Here is a 19,386-nt window from a genome sequence, read left to right on the forward strand (position 1 = left end):
CATCATAATTTATTAGGTGCTACATTTTTGGGCTCCTTTCGTTCGCTCTGTAAATGTAATAAATAATAGCGATGAGGTTTACACCTGATAACGACTTGAAGATCCCGCACTCGACCTCACTCAAGTAAAGGTACAGTCGGTCGGGGGGAAAATCGCCAAAAACAACAACTAATAATGGGTATTTTTCTAACGAGATCATTACATTGATATCTTAATTTCTGGTATGGAATGTGCTTTTCAGAAACATGAAGACATAGTGGCAAGACTTTGTTACTCATTTAATGGCTCCAGAGTTTGATCCATTATATATCTTTAAACCTTAAAGCTTTAGTCCATCATTTGCAGCTATCCAAAAAGTAACTGGCGTAATTATTGTTGAATAACATACTTGGTTGAAAGATAGTAAAGGAACTAAACTGCCTGTGAAATTATTCTTTATGGTATGCTGTCATTTTAAAGAAATCAACTAAAAAAATCCTTTCCAACGGTGCTTCTTAAGACGCACCGTAGGAAATTTAAATTAGTAGTTCGTTTTGTAATTCGTAATGTAACGCGCTCAAGCATTGACACGACGCACACGCGCGTGCGGTTGCTATTATTCGTCGGATCATTGCGCGACATGGCGTAGCTTTAATTTGCTCAGTGAGAACGTGTATCGGACGCTGAATTCAGGCCCAATTCAAGACAAGATTCAGCAACTTTTGATTTGATATCGAGATCCCAGAATGCTGTTATTCTCAGAAATACAGCTGAAGCTGACCTGAAACTTCACCAGATTAGTTGTTCAGTACCCTTCTTTAGATTTTGAGCACTTTTGTTGCTTCAAAGGAGCAAAATGCACAAATTACAAATGAAGGACTATACCTTTAAGAGTATGTACTTAAAACTGAAAGTGCATGTACATCGCTGGTGGGGTCCGCTCATAAGTCCGACGCCTGATAGGTCCGACGCCTCATAAATCGGACTTAAAAAATGAGGCGTCGGTCTTATGAGGTGTCGGATTTGTGAGGGATACAATTTATTCATCCCGCCTCATAGGTCCGACGCCGCATAAGTCCAACGCCTCATAAGTCCGACGCCTCATAAGTCCAAAACAGCGTTTGTCCATTGTCGGACTTATGAGGCGTCGGACTAATGAGGCGTCGGACCTATGAGGCGGAATTTATGCCTCTCAAGTCCGACGCCTCATAAGTCCAAAATTTCGGACTTACGAGGCGTCGGATTTATGAGGCATACAAATTTATTCATCCCGCCTCATAGGTCCGACGCCGCATAAGTCCGACGCCTCATAAGTCCGACGCCTCATAAGTCCAAAACAGCGTTTGTCCCTTGTCGGATTTATGAGGCGTCGGACTAATGAGGCGTCGGACCTATGAGGCGGAATTTATGCCTCTCAAGTCCAACGCCTCATAAGTCCAAATTTCGGACTTATGAGGCGTCGGACCTATGAGGCGTCGCACTAATGATACAGCCTCTCGCTGGTAATACAGGACCGCGCGCAGAACGGATAACTGTTCACCTCAATCTGTCACACCAGAATTACACAATCAAAGGGCACCGTTGTATATAGTACGTACATTGGAGAAGCAATTTGTTTTTGGTATGAATAAATTAAATACTGTTTTTTTTTTCACGTAACATGCCAAAGTTGCATCAAGACATAATGTTTAAAATATGGCGTTCTGAACAACCGAAGGTTTACCCTACCTTGTGCAGTATAGGCGTAGCCAGCGGGAGGGTAAGGGGGTATTACCCCCCCCCCCCCAATATTTTGTAAAGACTGCCTTTTTCCATTCAAATGCTTTTTTTCAACGGGCTTACCCCCCCCCCCCCAATAATTTGTAAAGAGTGCCCTTTTTTTACGAAGTGCCCTTTTTTCTGAACAAGTGCCCTGTTCAAAAAGAAGTGGTGCCCTTTTTTGTGGCATCTGCCGTCTTGGGTGCCTTTTTCAGAATTCCGCACATGTATCGCCCTGAAAAGCACCATATATCAGCCCTTTGTGTGCATTATTGTCGGTTGTGAACAGCGCCCCCATCAGTCCCCATCAGGCACCAGTCCCCCCCCCCCCCCGCGCTTTTTGATTTTACGGAGGCCAAGTGTCTGGAGAAAAAAAACCTGTTTGGTTGGCGTAGCGGTACTTTCCTCGCCTTCCACCGCTGTGACCCGGGTTCGAATCCCGCCTGGGCCAACATGTGGATTGGGTTTTCAGTCCCTACCTGATTCCGTGGGTTTTCCCTAGAATATTCCTCAGGGGTTTTCCTCCCACTTCTAAAACTGTCATTTCTTCTCATTGTCTTTTCTCTTCAGGTTTCTTCAGACTTGCAAGCTGCAGTGCTTAGGGTGCTTTTGAGGAATCGTTGGTTTCATTACCAGAAATAAAATAATAATAATGATGATAATAATAATTTCACAACGGATGTGCAGGTGCCCTTTTCAAAATATTTTAACCCCCCCAATAAAAATGACAGTGCTACGCCCCTGTTATTGTAAATTGAATTTCTCAAGAAATCATTCAAGCGTATCTTTCAGTCATATGAACGACTAACAGTAGGGAGAACTTTTTTGCCGGGGCTATAGACGTTTGGGAGAGGCTCGGCTATTGAAACAAGGAGTAATGTCTTTAATAAGTGGCGTTAAGTGCAGAACTTACAGCGCGGAAACATCAGACAGGTGGATCAAATACGACAAGACTAGTGAGGTACGGTGCGGTGACGTCTACGGATTCGGACGTCTCTGTAACCAAAGGTCTCCGTAACTTCCATGGATCTCACTTGGAACACATCACCAAATCTCAATAACTATCCTAATGATTGTGTCAAGTGGGACGCGTAGCCTATCGTCGCTTTGCATTCTCATGACACGAAGTGACAAAAACCTCGAAAATCGGTATTTGTTCGATTTTGAGTTTTACTAGCGTTTTTATTTATGTTTATATGTCTCAACGTTGAGAGACGCCTTCAGGCCAGATAGCCACGCAGGATGCTCCATCATTCACATGGAAGAGGAGCATGTTTAACTGAAAAATAGTCGAGAGCAGCCACACGAAGATTAGGCCGATCTTGACGCGTTTGGCGGAGAACCAGAGGCGGTACTTAGCGGCGTGGCAGACTGCTACGTAACGGTCGGATCAGATGAGCACCAGGCTAAAGGTGGAATCATTTGCGAAGCCCCAATACAATACCCGCTTCCCGCGGAAAAAAAGTCTTTCTAACGAAAGTTAATTGTGGATTTTTACAACTAATGACAGAAACGCACCGTCAACAAGAAAATTGGTATAACTGAATTTCATAACAATTCTCTATATCTGATCATCGGCTTTAAAAACAAAATAGTGTTTTGCAGCAAGAGTAAATGTATATATATATATATAAAAATGTATTATGTTTTTTTCATTCCTTCGTGTCAAGTTGGATTGCTCGCAAGGATGACGCAGCGGCAGGGATAACTTCTTCGGGCGCACGCATCCATCATAAATGACATATCGCCGCTTGCGTATAGAAGCCACGCCACTCATCAGACAACCCTATGGATTTGTACGTTAAGTTTTGTTGTCTGGGATTTTGCGCGTTCCGGTTCCGCTGGTTCATAATGTAATTGGACAATATTTCACAAGCTGCGTTGATGCGATTCTACCACGATAGGTACATTGTAGCCTTCCCTGCCCGTAGTAGCGTGAAAACAAATCTGGCAATCTTGTTAACCCACCATGCTAATGTCAAAGCACTCAAATTGCCATGCTTCCTCAGGCGAATAATCCTTCCGCAGATCTCTTAAAAACTGCCAATAGATCGCTCCTTTATATTTCATTTGGAGATGGATCTTTTGCTTACGTTGGTATTGTCAACAGACGATGCGATGGGTATTAACGTAGAACGAGGTTTATCTCCATAATACTTTTTCCCCTTGCGACATTAATGTTCTGTGGTATATATTTTAAAGAAGGGGGGTTGTTGGCTCCGATCCCTTTTTATTTGTAAATTGACCCAGATCCTCCAGAGTGACTGACCCAATAACATACACACACAAGGGGGGTTGATTGACAATGTAATTTAATTCTCAATCTCAGTCAACCACCATGACCACAAAGTGGCAAGAAAGAAAGAACCCTATGTGTAAAACATAAAAGATTATAAATTATGTAATCAGTTTTGTAATGAGCAAGTACATGTATATTTATAAGTACATGTACCAAAAGGCCATAAAACTTCATTGACCACGCTTGCAAATGCATGGTTAAAAGAATACCAGGCAGCAACAAATTATGACAAGCAAGCATTGTGCCATGAAAACTATCAAATCAAGCGAAGGCACGCAAAGCGTGACATAGGCTGCACGAGGTAGGCTGCATGTTTGCTCGTACCCCCTGCCCTGCAAACAGGGCGCTGGGATACTCTGATGAGCTTCACAGAATCTTGTAAAGGAAGTGGCCTATGACCTATGTATGGAGCCTCTGGCTGCAGCTGTTCAAGACCGCAGTCAGACAATGTGCGCAAATGCTATCCGAAAACTTCCCGTAGAAATGCGTACATTCCATACCGGATGTGATTTCTGTTTCATTGCGGACCGTGTGGACAACATTTTGAGCGTCGCATAATGCAATCCGACCATGATCCGACCGTTCGTGATTCAAAACGGAGCATGAGCAAGTGATGGGAAGTTGTACATTTACAACATAAAAGATAAGTTTTACAGAATTTCCTTCATTATTACGCTTTTCAACGAAAAAAAAAATATCTCTAAACTGGAATGAAAGAGTAAATGACTCCGTCTTAACGGCCATTTCAAACCTTGCAGAGTCATGACCGTGATGACGCTCAGGTCAAAGGTCACGCGAAATCCAGCCAATGCAATTTGCCATCCGATTAATCTTCATTTGAATGGAAGCATCAAGTAGTACCTCAAGTGGTCCGTGCACATCGCAAGCACGGCCGGGCGCTTGATCTTTCTTCAAACTGTCTCCTTAGGTGCATGTCACTGCGTCAGCGTTTAATGTACGTGAAGTGATGGGAGTGCCTCAAGTATTCGCGATTTTATTATGTGCTAGTCAGTATGTGCTAGTCGAGTCAACTTGCACCTGAGGTGCATAAAATAGTGCCTCAGGTGTTCATGATTCTGGGACAAAGATGTGCTAGTCAGTATGTGCTATAGTAAACATGTGCTAATAGAGCCTCAGGTGTTCATGATTCTGGGACAATGACGTGCTAGTCAGTATGTGCTATAGTAAACATGTGCTAATTAATAGAGCCCCGGGTGTTCATGATTCTGGGACAAAGACGTGCTAGTCAGTATGTGCTATAGTAACTATGACTTTGTGCTAATTAGTGCCTCTGGTGTTCATGATTCTGGGACAAAGATTCGGGGACAAATATCCGCTAGTCCACAAGTGCATGCGCAGTGAATTTTTACAGCGTAGACTATATGAAGTTTAAAATTTAAACATGCCTCAGCCTGCCACCAAATGCACTCATGTATGCATATCTGCTGAGTATAACCATGGCGTTTGCGGGAAAGTAACAAAACAGATGACGATATTGTTTAATTAAGATTAAAAGATAGGTATATATTTTACTAATCAATTTCAACACAATGTATAGTCTAAATTTGTTGCCAAATGCTCTTCAACCGAAGTAATTATGTCTCATTTTTAACGGGGGGGGGGGTTGCCCTCTTTAGAAAGCTCGCGTTTTTCATTCATCGCTGACCTTGCCCTGAACCTTACCCGATTGCCGATTATGCACTATACAAAACGAAGAGCTATTATGGTATCATCACGCCAAACCCTGGCTTTAGCCCGAGATCCGAGAGATTGACATTTTATGCACTTGTACATACCAATAACGAAAACCAGATGACCTTTTATACGCGTCACTGTGGTGGATATGAACTTTAGGCTTGACCCAACAGACTCAAATATTACGGGACACTTGGATATTTTCGGCAGATGGTTGTCTTCTGCACTGCATGTACATGTATATCTCTTGAAATGTGAAGGGTTTTACAATGTAGACATTATATTTTGTTATGTGGGCCAAAAGAAATGCAAAACATGCTTCTATTGTTAGGATGCCTGGCGGTTTTGCCTGTCGGCGTGACGTCATAATGAACAAAGAAAAGAAAAGACATGAATACATCATTGTGTGCTAATGTAAATAATATGCATCACTGGCACTTTCGGCAAATCAAAAGTAAAATAACTTTTTCAGAAATCAACAACGAACAAAGCGAATCCGAGCAACGTAACTAACAGGGATTTTGGGGGAGACGCGGTCACTGAGCCTTCGCCATCCTCATCCAACACTGCGATAATACGGGCGGGTGCGCCACTCCCATCCTCAATCGTTATTGGGAGTGAGTACACCGTAGCTCCTGTGTTCGGCAGTTTATCCACGTTAGCCACGTTCTCAAGTCCGTAGATGTTAGCTCCCAACAAAATCTGATGGGTCATAAATTGGGTGGATTGTCCATAGTCAATGGATGGTGTGTCGATCCCAAGACCCGCAATCTTACGATTGCCAACCAACCAGCTGGCTGCTTCAGGCGCCACGCCAGGGAAGTGAAGCACAGATTCATTGCGCTCATTCAGATAGGTGTCGTTTCGTGCGGATCCAAAGTAGGCCAGGCGATCCGGGTAGAAAGCACCCCAACCGGTGTAGACGAAGAGCAAGGAGTCGACTGGAATCTCTCCATGGGCCGCTTCCCAGTCGTGCAGATCCTGGGATGTCATTTCATAATCCCTGTTTGCCTTAGCTTTGTCGGTTATGTCGATTCGAATGGCCGGGCCTACCAACTTGTTGACTGGTATATCGTCCACGCGTTGCTTGCCTTCGGAGAAGTGGGACGGGGCGTCAATGTGAGTCCCGCCATGTTCTGGGCTTGAGAATGCGTTGGCCTCGTACCTTTAAAACACACACAATTTGAATTGTTTTCGTCATGAATAGCTCTTTCAAAAGTTACAGTGAGTATGGTTGAAGGTTTGCATGATGGGCGCGCACAATTACGAACAGGTTTTATGAGTGCACCATGCCAGTGACTTTCTCTAAATAGGAGAGGTGATTGTGAGAACAAGACGTGTTAACTCGACGTTCCGATCAATATTAAAGCCCTGCCCGTCGTCACTGCTCCTTTTTTCAAAAGAGAAATTCATTTCCCATACAAAGGAAGCTCGTTCTTGCCAGGTTTAAAACTGAATTTTGGGGTTTTGTAATTGCGAAATAAAGGCAATTGTAAAAATATATATATAGTTTTGCGAAATAACGCAATTATAGTGTTGCTAAATGACACAAAAGTATTGTATTATTTCGCAAAAGTATTGCCTTATTTTCGCAATTTATGCAACATAATTTTATAGCACAGTGTGAAACATTCGCTGTGTATTTTTCTGGAGTGGTACAGGCCTATTTTCGTTAATTGTGCACGAATTCTAAGCGCGAATACCTGACGTACAAACCGTCAATTCGTGTTTGGATTGACTTTTCATTTCGGCGTGAGGTCCGCGTAATTGACAATTGAAAGTGATTTTATTTTAATGTATGTATTTGTTATTTTATTTGTTTATTTCTTTTTGGTGAAACAACTTCTCGAAGACGATCGCAGGGACAGAGTACAATTTTCAGCCTTTTGACCTGTACCTGTATGTATACCATGGTAATAATTGGTAAAGAAAAAAAAATCAGTGGATAAGTTCGTTTCCTGTCGATAATATATAAAAAAACTACACAAAATTCTGCCAGCCTTCATTCAATACAAACGATTCAGCAATCGTAATGTTTTAAGTCACATACTGAACGAGCAATACTTACCAAGGTAGTACACCCGATGGTCCACGTACCCTTATGTCCAATTCGAAAGATGCTTCGCCCGGCCAATACAAGGTGGATTCACCAAACGGATAGGACATGTCCAGGATTTCACCCTTATCCAGAGCTGACGTCATCATGACGTGTAGGATAAGGACTGAAACTAACACTTGAGCTCGTAGGGACATATCGGTAGCGGGAGGAGTCGCTTTTAACCTGTATGAGCAGATCAGACAAACAGCGATGTATATTGTATAGAATTTCAGTTAATTCATATTTCTCTAACTCCTGACAAATTTTCAAAGAGTGTTTTATTTTAACTGTTATTTCGAGTTTTTATTTATTACTTATTATTTATTTATTTATTTCTTATTTTAACTGGGTAGCCCATTCAGTGGAATCCACTGATCTCCCATGGGTCCCAATAAAGAGAAGACAATGTGAAGAAATTACAGTTTTAGAGGTGAAGGAAAAGCCCAGAAGAGTATTCTGAGGAAAACCCACGGAATAAGGCAGGGACTAAAACAAAATCCACATATTGATCCAGGCGGGATTCGATCCCGGGTCACAGCGGTGGAAGGCGAGGAAAGTACCACTACGCCAACCTGACTCCCATGAGTTGTTTCTGCTATTGCTCCTGGCTCCAACTTTATTGATTTGGAGGCAGTGAACATTTTTTTGTTCAGGTAAAACAACATGCTGAGCATTTAAATAATGAGCATCATCTAATACGGACGAATATAAAGTTGGCAGTTCCTCGATCCGCCCCTGAGATGCTGCCACGGACAGCTGTTCAAGTAAAATAATGTGAACAAAAGAATCCATCAATTTCGGATTCAAAGATTTATACACCCTGTTTTATCCCCCTTGTTCTGCTTAATGTTACGTTAAGTAGAACAAAGCTTTAAAGTGAATTCATTATCGGGTCATGCAGTTCTTCTTTGTGTTTTTGAGCATGCAGTCACTTGTAGTCGATTATCCACTGTCAACTCATTTATAATTGCTGTGACGTTAGCTAATTTTGTAACTGGGAAATGATTCCCGACTTTTAAGCCCGCTGGAACAACCTTTTGCAAGGGGGTGCTGGAATGTCTAAATAAGGACAAAGAAGCGCAGAGCTCTGTACTGAACAGTCGAGAACCCTGTATTCATATCTCCATTTTGTGTTCAATTTAATTCTGGAAAAGGAATTGTAACGTCGACCGGATCCTGGGTTTTCACAGGCCAGAAGAAGGAAACCAAACCTGGACGTTGTTATTGTTTGTACGCGATAGCCCGCCGCGCCGCCGTGATAACCGGCCGCCGCGCGAGCCTGCGCTATCACGACCAACCAATATCGCCCACGAGCCCGTCAGAACAACCTCTGGATCACTTGCTATTGGTTCCACTGGAAACGAAGTAATTTCTGTTCATAGCAAAAATATATTCCCAGCTTAACTGGCCAATAAAAAAGTTATTTTACTCAAACGATGTAGCTCTAGTTACATTTGCGGTGTTAGGCCTATTTGCTTGATACAGGGTTTGGCAAATATAAAAGACTAAGGCCAAAAAAAAAGTCTCCGGTTTCTGGTATGGAGCTTGCCCAAAAACTGGTGCAGCGACGCGGCATTTTGGGTTTTTTTACCTGATTTTTTTGCTTCAAATGTCGGCTGATGACTGCAAATGGTGCCCGACTAAACTTAGTGCAAATATACGGGAGTCCAGAGAGGCCACATAATATAAAGCTTATTCTCGACCATAACCCAATCTAAAAACACGTTAAAATTGTGCAGCAGCAGGATTCCAGTCAAACCAGTGAGTTTGGCGGTCTTGAGACATCATCTTTCATTGAAAAAAACAACTTTTCATTTTGCCGACGCGCATGGCTACGGCGACGCGCGCGCATACCAGAAACCGGAGACTTTTTTTTTTGGCCTTAAGGACCAAAGGCATCTTTATGATCGGTACATGGCGAGTCTAGGCTATTTCATCAGTCTAGTATTCATGAGGAAACACTTGCAGAGGGTAAAGCATGAATAGCTTTTTTACTAAAACAGTAAAAGGCAATTTGTGATATCGATGGTGTATGTTTATATATATTCATCAGGGTTTATTCAAACTCAAAACAAACTCAAAACCAAATGCATGTTCCAAATGTATTTATCAAGAAGAATTAGGTATGGAAGCCCTTTGAAATTGGACGGAGGGGATGAGATGCAGTAAAGGTTTGGATTAGGATGCGAATTCCATGGTGAATATCCAGTGAATAAAAGTACAGTCTTGATTTTAAATTCAGGAATCAAGAAAGAAAATGTAGCACACACCGCTGCGTGGCTCACAGCACAGAGGATGCCCAGTACATGTATTTGAGACACATTTGGTTTACAAATTCCTATTCATTGAGAAAAAAAAGGCATCCTAGTTCCCACTAGCTCTAGCAGTCTGTTTTTGAGTCGCCGTAAGACTTAAGGTTTTCAAAAACCACTGATGTCATTTTCGAGAATTCCAATTTCCCACTCACAAGTCTATATAAAAGGACGGATTTGACTGATCCGTATCGGGTATCTAACGGCCTGTGCTACGTTAGCCGCGGCAACGCTAAACAAACAAAAAAACAAGACAAAACGGAAGGAGATATATTTAGAGCAAACAAAATGGGGCGGCGCAATTTAATCGTAGTTGAACACTGGCTGTTGGCTGGAACACATTTTTGCCCGGGAGTAAGAGGTGCTGCATTCACCACAACACCCCTCGTTCCCGCGGGCTTGACTAGGCCTAGTAGCCCTACCCTACATGTATAGGCCCACCCTCCATCTATGAGAATGAGCTCATCCAGAACAACCTCCGGCAAAATTGTCTGAACTAAATTATGTTATGACTGCTCGTACCATGTCCTTGTTTTAGATCGTGTGGAATAAACTGGAACTTGACCAACCTATATGCGTGTTCTAGAATGTTAATGTCACCTACCTGTAATCAACTGTGGTACGGACGTCGTTCAATTCACTGATTAGGTCAAACCCTATCATTGGATTCAATGCGTACGTACGTACGTACTGGAATAACCACATACCATTATATGTTCATGTGTTATAAAGTTCAAGGGCATTGTCTAGTAATTTGATGCCACTTCCCACAGACCCGTGTGTTATTTCCTGCCGTAGCCAACTACGTCGGACGCGAACTTTAGTCATTCTGTAATAGGCTGAAAAGGGTGAGCTAGCCTTTGTGTGTACGCAGCCTGTATTTGTTAAGTGCGTGAACGTGGGCAGTTTCGTTACAAATAGACTCCACTCAAGTCAAGCCGTGTTCCGTGTTTGATCTGTTCTAAGTAAATAACGTGCATCATCATGTGACAGTTTCGTCCAACAATTTGAAAATAACAGAGTTCACAACGCTTATTTTAATGGTCTCATACTTTTCTGGATAGCGACCAGTTATCGTATTTGAAGAAACAGTGTCTTTCGAAGGCGTAGCAAGGGACCTGTAAAAAAAATGCTGCACAATGTTGTAAAGTACACTAGCTCAACCAAAAAAGAAAGTCCCCCCCCCCCTTAATACTTTTTTGTCTAACTCAAGAACTACTGGGCACATCTTGCTCAAATTACGACTGATCAGTACAAAATTCCTTAGCAATCCAGCCGTACTCTTTGTTTGGCCCAAAACAGTGATAATGTGTACCAAAGTATGCAATTTATGACAAATGGTACCGAGAAAAAAGTTGCACTTTTGTATCCATGCGAGGTGAGTGTGAACCACAACTTGCACGAATACAAAAGCGCAACTGTTTTCGGTACCATTTGTCATAAAATACATGAATTCGTACACATTATCACTGTTTTGGACAAAATAAAGAGTATGGCTGGATTGCTAAGGAATTTCTGTACTGATTATGTAGTTGTTATTTGAGCGAAATGTGCTCAGTCAAAAAAGTATTGGAAGGGGGTACTTTCTTTTTTGGTTGGGTGTATGTTTGTGTTATAAGTGTCCGAACGCCCTATGCATTCGCGAATCAATGAGCAGTAAACGAAGTAACTGCGTCTTGCAGCGAATACAACCTCACAAGCTCTGCGCACTTCATTACATTAGCTGCTAACTCGCTCCCAGGGTTTCCTGTCAACCTCATTCTCAAGGTTTCCTTTCAACCTAAAGACAATAGAAGACTCTGGTAGAGAAAAGTTGCTTCCCTTTAAACAGATTCGATCCCGCAGTAGCAGGTCAACGATGAATATCTAGTAGTCGGTGATTTTATCCCCAACGTGGTTTGATAATTACGTGTTTTAAAGTTCATTTTAATTTAATCTTCCTCCAAAACAACCGCCTCTTTTCGTTTTGCTTATAATATGATCATATTTCGTGCAATACCGGTACTGCATATTGGATGGGAATGATTTACTGACAATTTTGAGAAAAAAAATTATGTGTATTCCAATCTCGCGCTTATTGATTCCGTTTGTAACCTGGACACGCCAACAATAACAAAACAAAATTTGTGCGTTTAATTGCGTCATGGCTCATGTCGGCAAAGACGTGAATTACAACGAACAGCCCAAGCAAGCGTTAGGTGGCGTCCAGACCCGTTTGCCTTGACCAGCTGCAAGCCCAGGTGTCAGTTAATGTTCAGAGTGTAAATAAAAAAAAAATCTAGCGACGTGGTCGGCTGAATGCTGGCACTTAAGTTAGTTTAAATATTGTTGCGTTCCCGCAAATTGCGTAATGCTTGCAGCGATCCTGTGTGCCCTTACACAGCGCGAAGCTTACCACGAAGTCTTACACACGCCCAAGCAGCTTGCAGCACATTGTACAATACGCTATTGTATAGCGCGCAATGCATGTAGCACTCACTGCTATTGAACTTGTACCGCCATTGGACATGCACTAAGGACTTAGCCATTTTCCCTCCACCTTTCCCCGGAGTCGGTGCGAATCCCCCTCACACACCTTAGGGGCCATTCAGAATTGTCAATGTTTTAAAATTTCGACTTTTTTTCCAAATTATTTTGACCCACCCACCCACCCCTAATTTCGATTAATAAAAAACTGAACATGTACATGTACATGCACTTGCATGTACATATACTTGAACATGAACATGTATACCCATGTACATGTGTGTCTAGTTCAGTGACGGCGTGAAGTAGTCTGATTCCCAGACCAAAAGATTCCCACTATTCCTGATGAATCTTAGGTCCGGTAGCCTCCGGTAATACAATGTATTACAATTTACGTCACGTGACTAAAAAGGGAGGAATTCCTCCTTTTTCCGAAAATTTCCGAAGTTTGCCGAAGTTGTTTCGTCGACAATCGGATAGCGCCCGAGTATTTCCGAGTATATAATATAGGTTTAATTAACTGCTAAGTGCTTATTAATTTTATTTTAAATGAGTTGATAATTAATATTCATTGTTTTCATATAGAAAACTTGAAATTCAACGACGATTTTGTGCATCAAATATACTCGGAACCTCCCGGCGAACTTTTTGCTGCGTCATGTACAATTTTGAATTTGACGACCGTTACCGAGATTTTCCAAAACTCGGTCTTCATTCGGCTCCGCCTGCATACAGTGCTATTTGGTTCCCTAATTTTGAAGATTCCAGATCAACATTACTCAATGTTATCTTACAAAAACATCAAACTGTATTATCATAACTGTATGATATTAGGGAAGCAAGTGATTTATTTAAAGATTAGATCAGAACATTAAAAGCTACAAGTGATAAAGCGAAATCGGAAACGAAGCCGCGCTTTGAAAAAGGGCCATTAATGTCGTCATGTTTATTTTTAGCCACGGAGGCTGCCTGACCTACAATTTCAGACGTGAGCGTCGGGAATAATTGTCAGGTCTGGGAACCAGACTAGGCGTGAAGTTGTCGGTCTTCCTCTTTTGCACTGGTGACCTTTCCTGTGTTTTGCCAGCTGATATGCTGTTGGGAATGACAGGTTGCAGTTTTGAAAGCCACAAAGATGACCGTGGTTTTGTCGTTTTCTGGATGAGGTGGATGACATGTGACATACGAGGTTGTGCCTGTCACGTGAGGTAGCTGGGAAAAAAGATATTTGCTCGTACCCCCCCCCCCCCGCCCTGTTTGCAGGGCGGGGGGTACGAGCGAAAGAAAAACATCAGGTTTAGGCAGACATCACATCACAGGCTGCGGTCCTCGTAGTCTTGGAGTCCAGTGGTTGAATAGTCGAGTTTTTATAGCGATTGGTAATCGACGCCCGCGGCGTGTTATAGAGCCGATCTAGTACACCTGGTACCCTGCTGCCTCTGCACGGCCTAACCGCTACAAACGCCCGGCGTCCAAGTCTACTGAAAAACCACCTCCCTCTCATGCCACAGTGGGTATATATACACGTACATGATGTACATGTACAGTACATACAGGGGACGAAGTTGGAAAAGAAACACGCATCGCGATATCGGAACGCTTGCGCGTAGTTCAGGCAAGTCAAAAGATCTATCTTTCTTTGTTTTTTTTTTAATCTTTTTTCCATGCAAAGTGAATTTCGATTTTCAATTATTTAGCTTGACCCACCCACCCACAATTTGGAAAAAAGATCGAAATTTTAAAACATTGAAAATTCTGAATGGCCCCTTACCCCTGCATCCAACCCACCTTGACCCCGAGCATTTAGCGAATGTGGCTCGCTAAAACCTACCCGTGTATTGACCCCTCAGTGACCCCGTACACTCCAGCGAGTGTGTCGAGACCTACGGTAGCTAGAGGTCAGGTTACGTCCTTTGTCTCATAGTTTTACTCCATAGCATTAGTGTGTAGATTCTTACCTAGTCTAGAGACTTTAGTTTTGTACACAAGCCTATTCCCTTTCCCTTTTCCTTGAGGATCAGTTCCCCGTAAGCGTAATTTTTTTTCCTAGGAAGGTTAGGGGCAATGTCATGAATAATTCAGTTTTTCCTTTGAATCATTGCAAGACTTAGGTTCTCGTTCTATTTTCCCCTTAATTTAAAATTATCTCAGTGATAAATTTGGAGAAGAAAAATAGCTGATGAAAATGAGCAGCGACGACGTGGATTCGAACCGGGGATCTTTGTATCCATAAGCTCATCTCGCTATCCACTAGGCTACTGTGTGGTAGCTCGACGACAACCGTTCTTTAAAATGCTTTAATGTATTGTAACTAGTTGAGTAACTAACAACAATGCTGTTGATGTCATTGTCCGTTCTCATTGATAAACATAATTTTCCCATCGAAACTACTGAATTATTCATGACATTGCCCCTATAACCCTCCTAGGAATAAAAATTACGCTCCCCGTAAGGCACCCACGAGTACGGAAGCTTGAATTGCCTTCCGCGATACCGCGTTACCGCGATAATTTATCACAGAAATCCGGAAATCAAAGATAATTCCTTCCGCGATACCGCGTTACTGCGATAATTTATCACAGAAATCCAGAAATCAAAGATAAATCATTCAACGATACCGCGTTACTGCGATAATTTATCACAGAAATCCAGAAATCAGAGATAATTCCTTCCGCGATACCGCGTTACTGTGATAATTTATCACAGAAATCCAGAAATCAAAGATACGTATTCTTCGATACCGCGTTACTGTGATAATTTATCACAGAAATCCAGAAATCAAAGATACCTATTCCGCGATACCGCGTTACCGTGATAATTTATCACAGAAATCAGGAATTCAGAGATAATTCCTTCCGCGATAACGCGTTACTGCGATAATTTATCACAGAAATCCAGAAATCAGAGGTAATTCCTTCCGCGATACCGCGTTACTGTGATAATTTATCACAGAAATCCAGAAATCAAAGATACCTATTCCGCGATACCGCGTTACCGTGATAATTTATCACAGAAATCAATCCTTTGAATCATTGCAAGACTTAGGTTCTCGTTCTATTTTCCCCTTAATTTAAAATTATCTCAGTGATAAATTTGGAGAAGAAAAATAGCTGATGAAAATGAGCAGCGACGACGTGGATTCGAACCGGGGATCTTTGTATCCATAAGCTCATCTCGCTATCCACTAGGCTACTGTGTGGTAGCTCGACGACAACCGTTCTTTAAAATGCTTTAATGTATTGTAACTAGTTGAGTAACTAACAACAATGCTGTTGATGTCATTGTCCGTTCTCATGGATAAACATAATTTTCCCATCGAAACTACTGAATTATTCATGACATTGCCCCTATAACCCTCCTAGGAATAAAAATTACGCTCCCCGTAAGGCACCCACGAGTACGGAAGCTTGAATTGCCTTCCGCGATACCGCGTTACCGCGATAATTTATCACAGAAATCCGGAAATCAAAGATAATTCCTTCCGCGATACCGCGTTACTGCGATAATTTATCACAGAAATCCAGAAATCAAAGATAAATCATTCAACGATACCGCGTTACTGCGATAATTTATCACAGAAATCCAGAAATCAGAGATAATTCCTTCCGCGATACCGCGTTACTGTGATAATTTATCACAGAAATCCAGAAATCAAAGATACGTATTCTTCGATACCGCGTTACTGTGATAATTTATCACAGAAATCCAGAAATCAAAGATACCTATTCCGCGATACCGCGTTACCGTGATAATTTATCACAGAAATCAGGAATTCAGAGATAATTCCTTCCGCGATAACGCGTTACTGCGATAATTTATCACAGAAATCCAGAAATCAGAGGTAATTCCTTCCGCGATACCGCGTTACTGTGATAATTTATCACAGAAATCCAGAAATCAAAGATACCTATTCCGCGATACCGCGTTACCGTGATAATTTATCACAGAAATCAGGAATTCCGAGATAATTCCTTCCGCGATACCGCGTTACTGCGATAATTTATCACAGAAATCCAGAAATCAAAGATACCTGTTCCGCGATACCGCGTTACCGTGATAATTTATCACAGTGTTTTTTTTGTGTTTAGTAGGAAGGGGCGTAATCATACATGTCGCCACTACATTTTAAGTTAAATGGAATGGAGTTTGGCCGCCACCATGCATTTAAGTTTTTATCAGACTTGTGTTTTCTTAAAAAGAAGTGGTTTTCTGGCTAAGAAAATAGCAAGGAAGAACCGGTTTTGTGCAAGCAAAATTCAGGGAATAATCTGTTGATATTAATAACTTGTTGGAAAGTTCCAAGGTCATTCCAAGAAAGTTGCCGCCGTGAATTAGGGTTTAAAACATGGGAGGGGGATGGGATTTGCTATCAGCATCAGCAGGGCCGTTCCTCATTCTTTTCTTTTTATGGGATGTATGATAACATTGGAGTACGAGGGGCTCTGCGAGCTGATGAATCTTTTTTTGAAAACATTGTGTTTGCAACCAGCTAGGGAAGATTTTCGTTTATTTAAGACTTACAAGCACTGGTATGAATACCTGTGTAGTTATATGACTAAACTGCCTAGAGCGTATTTGTTAAGGTTTTTTTTTTCCTTTTTTTGGAAATTCAATACGCATATAGGAAGTAAAATCAGTTCCACTGCTGGGTTGCGGTGATGGGTGGGTTATAACTTGTCAACACATACCTCGCCAGCGGGCCCATTAGATTGGTGATAACCGGAGAGCGGGAGTTTCAAAAAAACTCATCCGGTGTTTAGGCGACGCAGGGACTGGTTTGTGTACATGTGGTTTTTGTTTCTAGTTCACTTAATGTTTTGATTTATACCGGTGATAATATTGTGGCGGGGATCTCCCCGGGCCAAACCTAAGTTCGTTGGGACCAAGTTTGACACCTATTAGAGTGTAGCTGATCTTCCCGAACGCAAGCTTTCCCAAGACGAGAGACCACTCAGAGCGACCTCAAGGCCTAGGGAGCAGGTCCGTTTTGGAGGAAATATACCGCCGATTATGATGATTGTGATTACCCACTGTTAATTGCACAATAAACCAACAACAAATACACATGGACAACAGGAATGTCGGCACCACAAATATAATCGTAATTTATTATACAATAATCAAGAAATATCCAGTAGTGATTGAGTCTTAATGAGGTTGTTAATTATCAGGGTCACTTAATTACACTTGGGAGTTAACTGACAGCTCAACTAGGCAGCAACGGGCACAGCTTGAACAATGCGCCCAATGTAAACAATGCACTGCTAAGTCAACAATGTACACTAATGTAAACAATGCACAGCTAAGTCAACAATGTACACTACGGTAAACAATGCACACTAAGTCAGCAACGTACACTCAGTAAATAATGTACACTAAGTAAACAATGTACCTAAGTAAACAATGTACCTAAGTAAACAATGCACACCAAGTCAGCAACGTACACTAAGTAAGCAATGTACGCTCATGTAAATAACACACGCTGTCAGCCTTAACCTGATTTACGCCTTACCCATGCAAGCTAGCGTCAGCATCGTACCGTACATTCACTTGTACGGCTGCGCGTCAGCATCACACAGCGTAACTTCAGCACAGTCAGGGCCAGCGCAATTTACACAGTGCGCGTCAGCATTACCCAAAACACAGAACGCGAGCAATACACGACCGTACCGTCCGCTGTCCACAGCACAACTCCTTCGCGCAATCACGTGAATAGCCCTCACGTGAACATGCATACGCCGCACAAACACAAATGCATGCACTAAACTTATGGGCCTTAGGCAACCAATAGCGTACGCGCATTCAGCCACTAGGCTCTATACGCTCCGCCCAGTCACCAACGCACAGTGAATTTACGTTAGTGCAATAGGGATGACGTTGTAAATAAACTAGCTATAAGTCCCTACACTTTCCGCTACAATATGCCGTCCCACCTGTTTTTTTTGTGTGTGTGTCGGGGGAAACTCCACGCAATGATGTTCTTTTCAATTGTTTACGTCATGTTAAAGCAAGAGCGCGCGTACTCAATATGACGCAACCATGCAAAAAGGACGGGCACGGGCACGTGCATTGTAGGGCGATACCATTGTCCAGTATGGGTGAATAGCACTGCATATCATATGTTTCCGTACGTGATGACTGCACGGGCACATGCATTTTGCAGTCGATTGAACCACTATTGTAGGCGGTGGATTGAGCAACCCTACTCACGTAGGCGAGTAGCTGCACGGGCGTATGGGTGAATATCAGTGCCGGGGATGGCCTGGCGACATGTACAAAGTGCGCTCAACCTATGAGTGTGAGTTTAACCTGTGAAAACAACACAATTGAATCGTGTGCGTTGTTTGCATGATATGAGCATTTTGAAGTTGCCCCTAACGAACAGGTGCATCGGACGGGCCCTGCAAAAAGGACTGTACACCATGTCTTCGTACGTACATATACGTGAGTGGAATGCACGGGCACATGCATTTTGTACTGAACTGAGCAACTATCACTGCACTGTATGTAGGCGGTCGACTGAGCAACTCTAATACAATATTGTATCGCCCTACCATACGCCCTACAGTTGTAGGGCGATACCATATTGTCCAGTAGGGGTAAATATCAGTGCCAGGGGGTGACGACATTTTGTGAGTTTAACTTGCGAGTGTGCGTTCACACCATTGAATAATGTGCGTTGTTTGCAAGAGCTGCAGTTCTCAACTGCCCCTTCCGAACACGCACATTTTCGACTGGCCCTGCACTAGCTGTCATATAACTACACAGGTATCCATTCC

At 42.4% G+C, this 19,386-nt stretch overlaps 1 protein-coding gene across 1 annotated transcript; it reads right to left on the bottom strand.

Annotated features, from left to right (window-relative positions):
* Positions 1–4,585: 4,585 nt before the first annotated feature.
* Positions 4,586–10,821, bottom strand: LOC119726598 (isatin hydrolase-like). The gene is made up of 3 exons (XM_038198337.1): positions 10,746–10,821; positions 7,800–8,012; positions 4,586–6,896 (listed from the first exon to the last, which is right to left on the bottom strand). Exons 1-3 carry the CDS (start codon positions 10,802–10,804, stop codon positions 6,200–6,202), a joined length of 969 nt encoding a protein of 322 aa, XP_038054265.1. The 5' UTR covers positions 10,805–10,821; the 3' UTR covers positions 4,586–6,199.
* Positions 10,822–19,386: the final 8,565 nt, after the last annotated feature.

Source organism: Patiria miniata, unplaced genomic scaffold (assembly GCF_015706575.1).
Source record: "Patiria miniata isolate m_02_andy unplaced genomic scaffold, ASM1570657v1 HiC_scaffold_2, whole genome shotgun sequence".
Classification (NCBI taxonomy): Eukaryota; Metazoa; Echinodermata; class Asteroidea; order Valvatida; family Asterinidae; genus Patiria; species Patiria miniata.

What these genes read in the sequence shown, in the direction of transcription:
- LOC119726598 (XM_038198337.1), bottom strand. Translation starts at nt 10,804, where the DNA reads ATGATAGGGTTTGACCTAATCAGTGAATTGAACGACGTCCGTACCACA. An exon ending in CGTACCACAGTTGATTACAG is followed by an intron (nt 8,013 to 10,745) that starts GTAGGTGACATT and finishes CTGCTCATACAG; the next exon opens with GTTAAAAGCGACTCCTCCCG. An exon ending in CCATCGGGTGTACTACCTTG is followed by an intron (nt 6,897 to 7,799) that starts GTAAGTATTGCT and finishes TGTGTTTTAAAG; the next exon opens with GTACGAGGCCAACGCATTCT.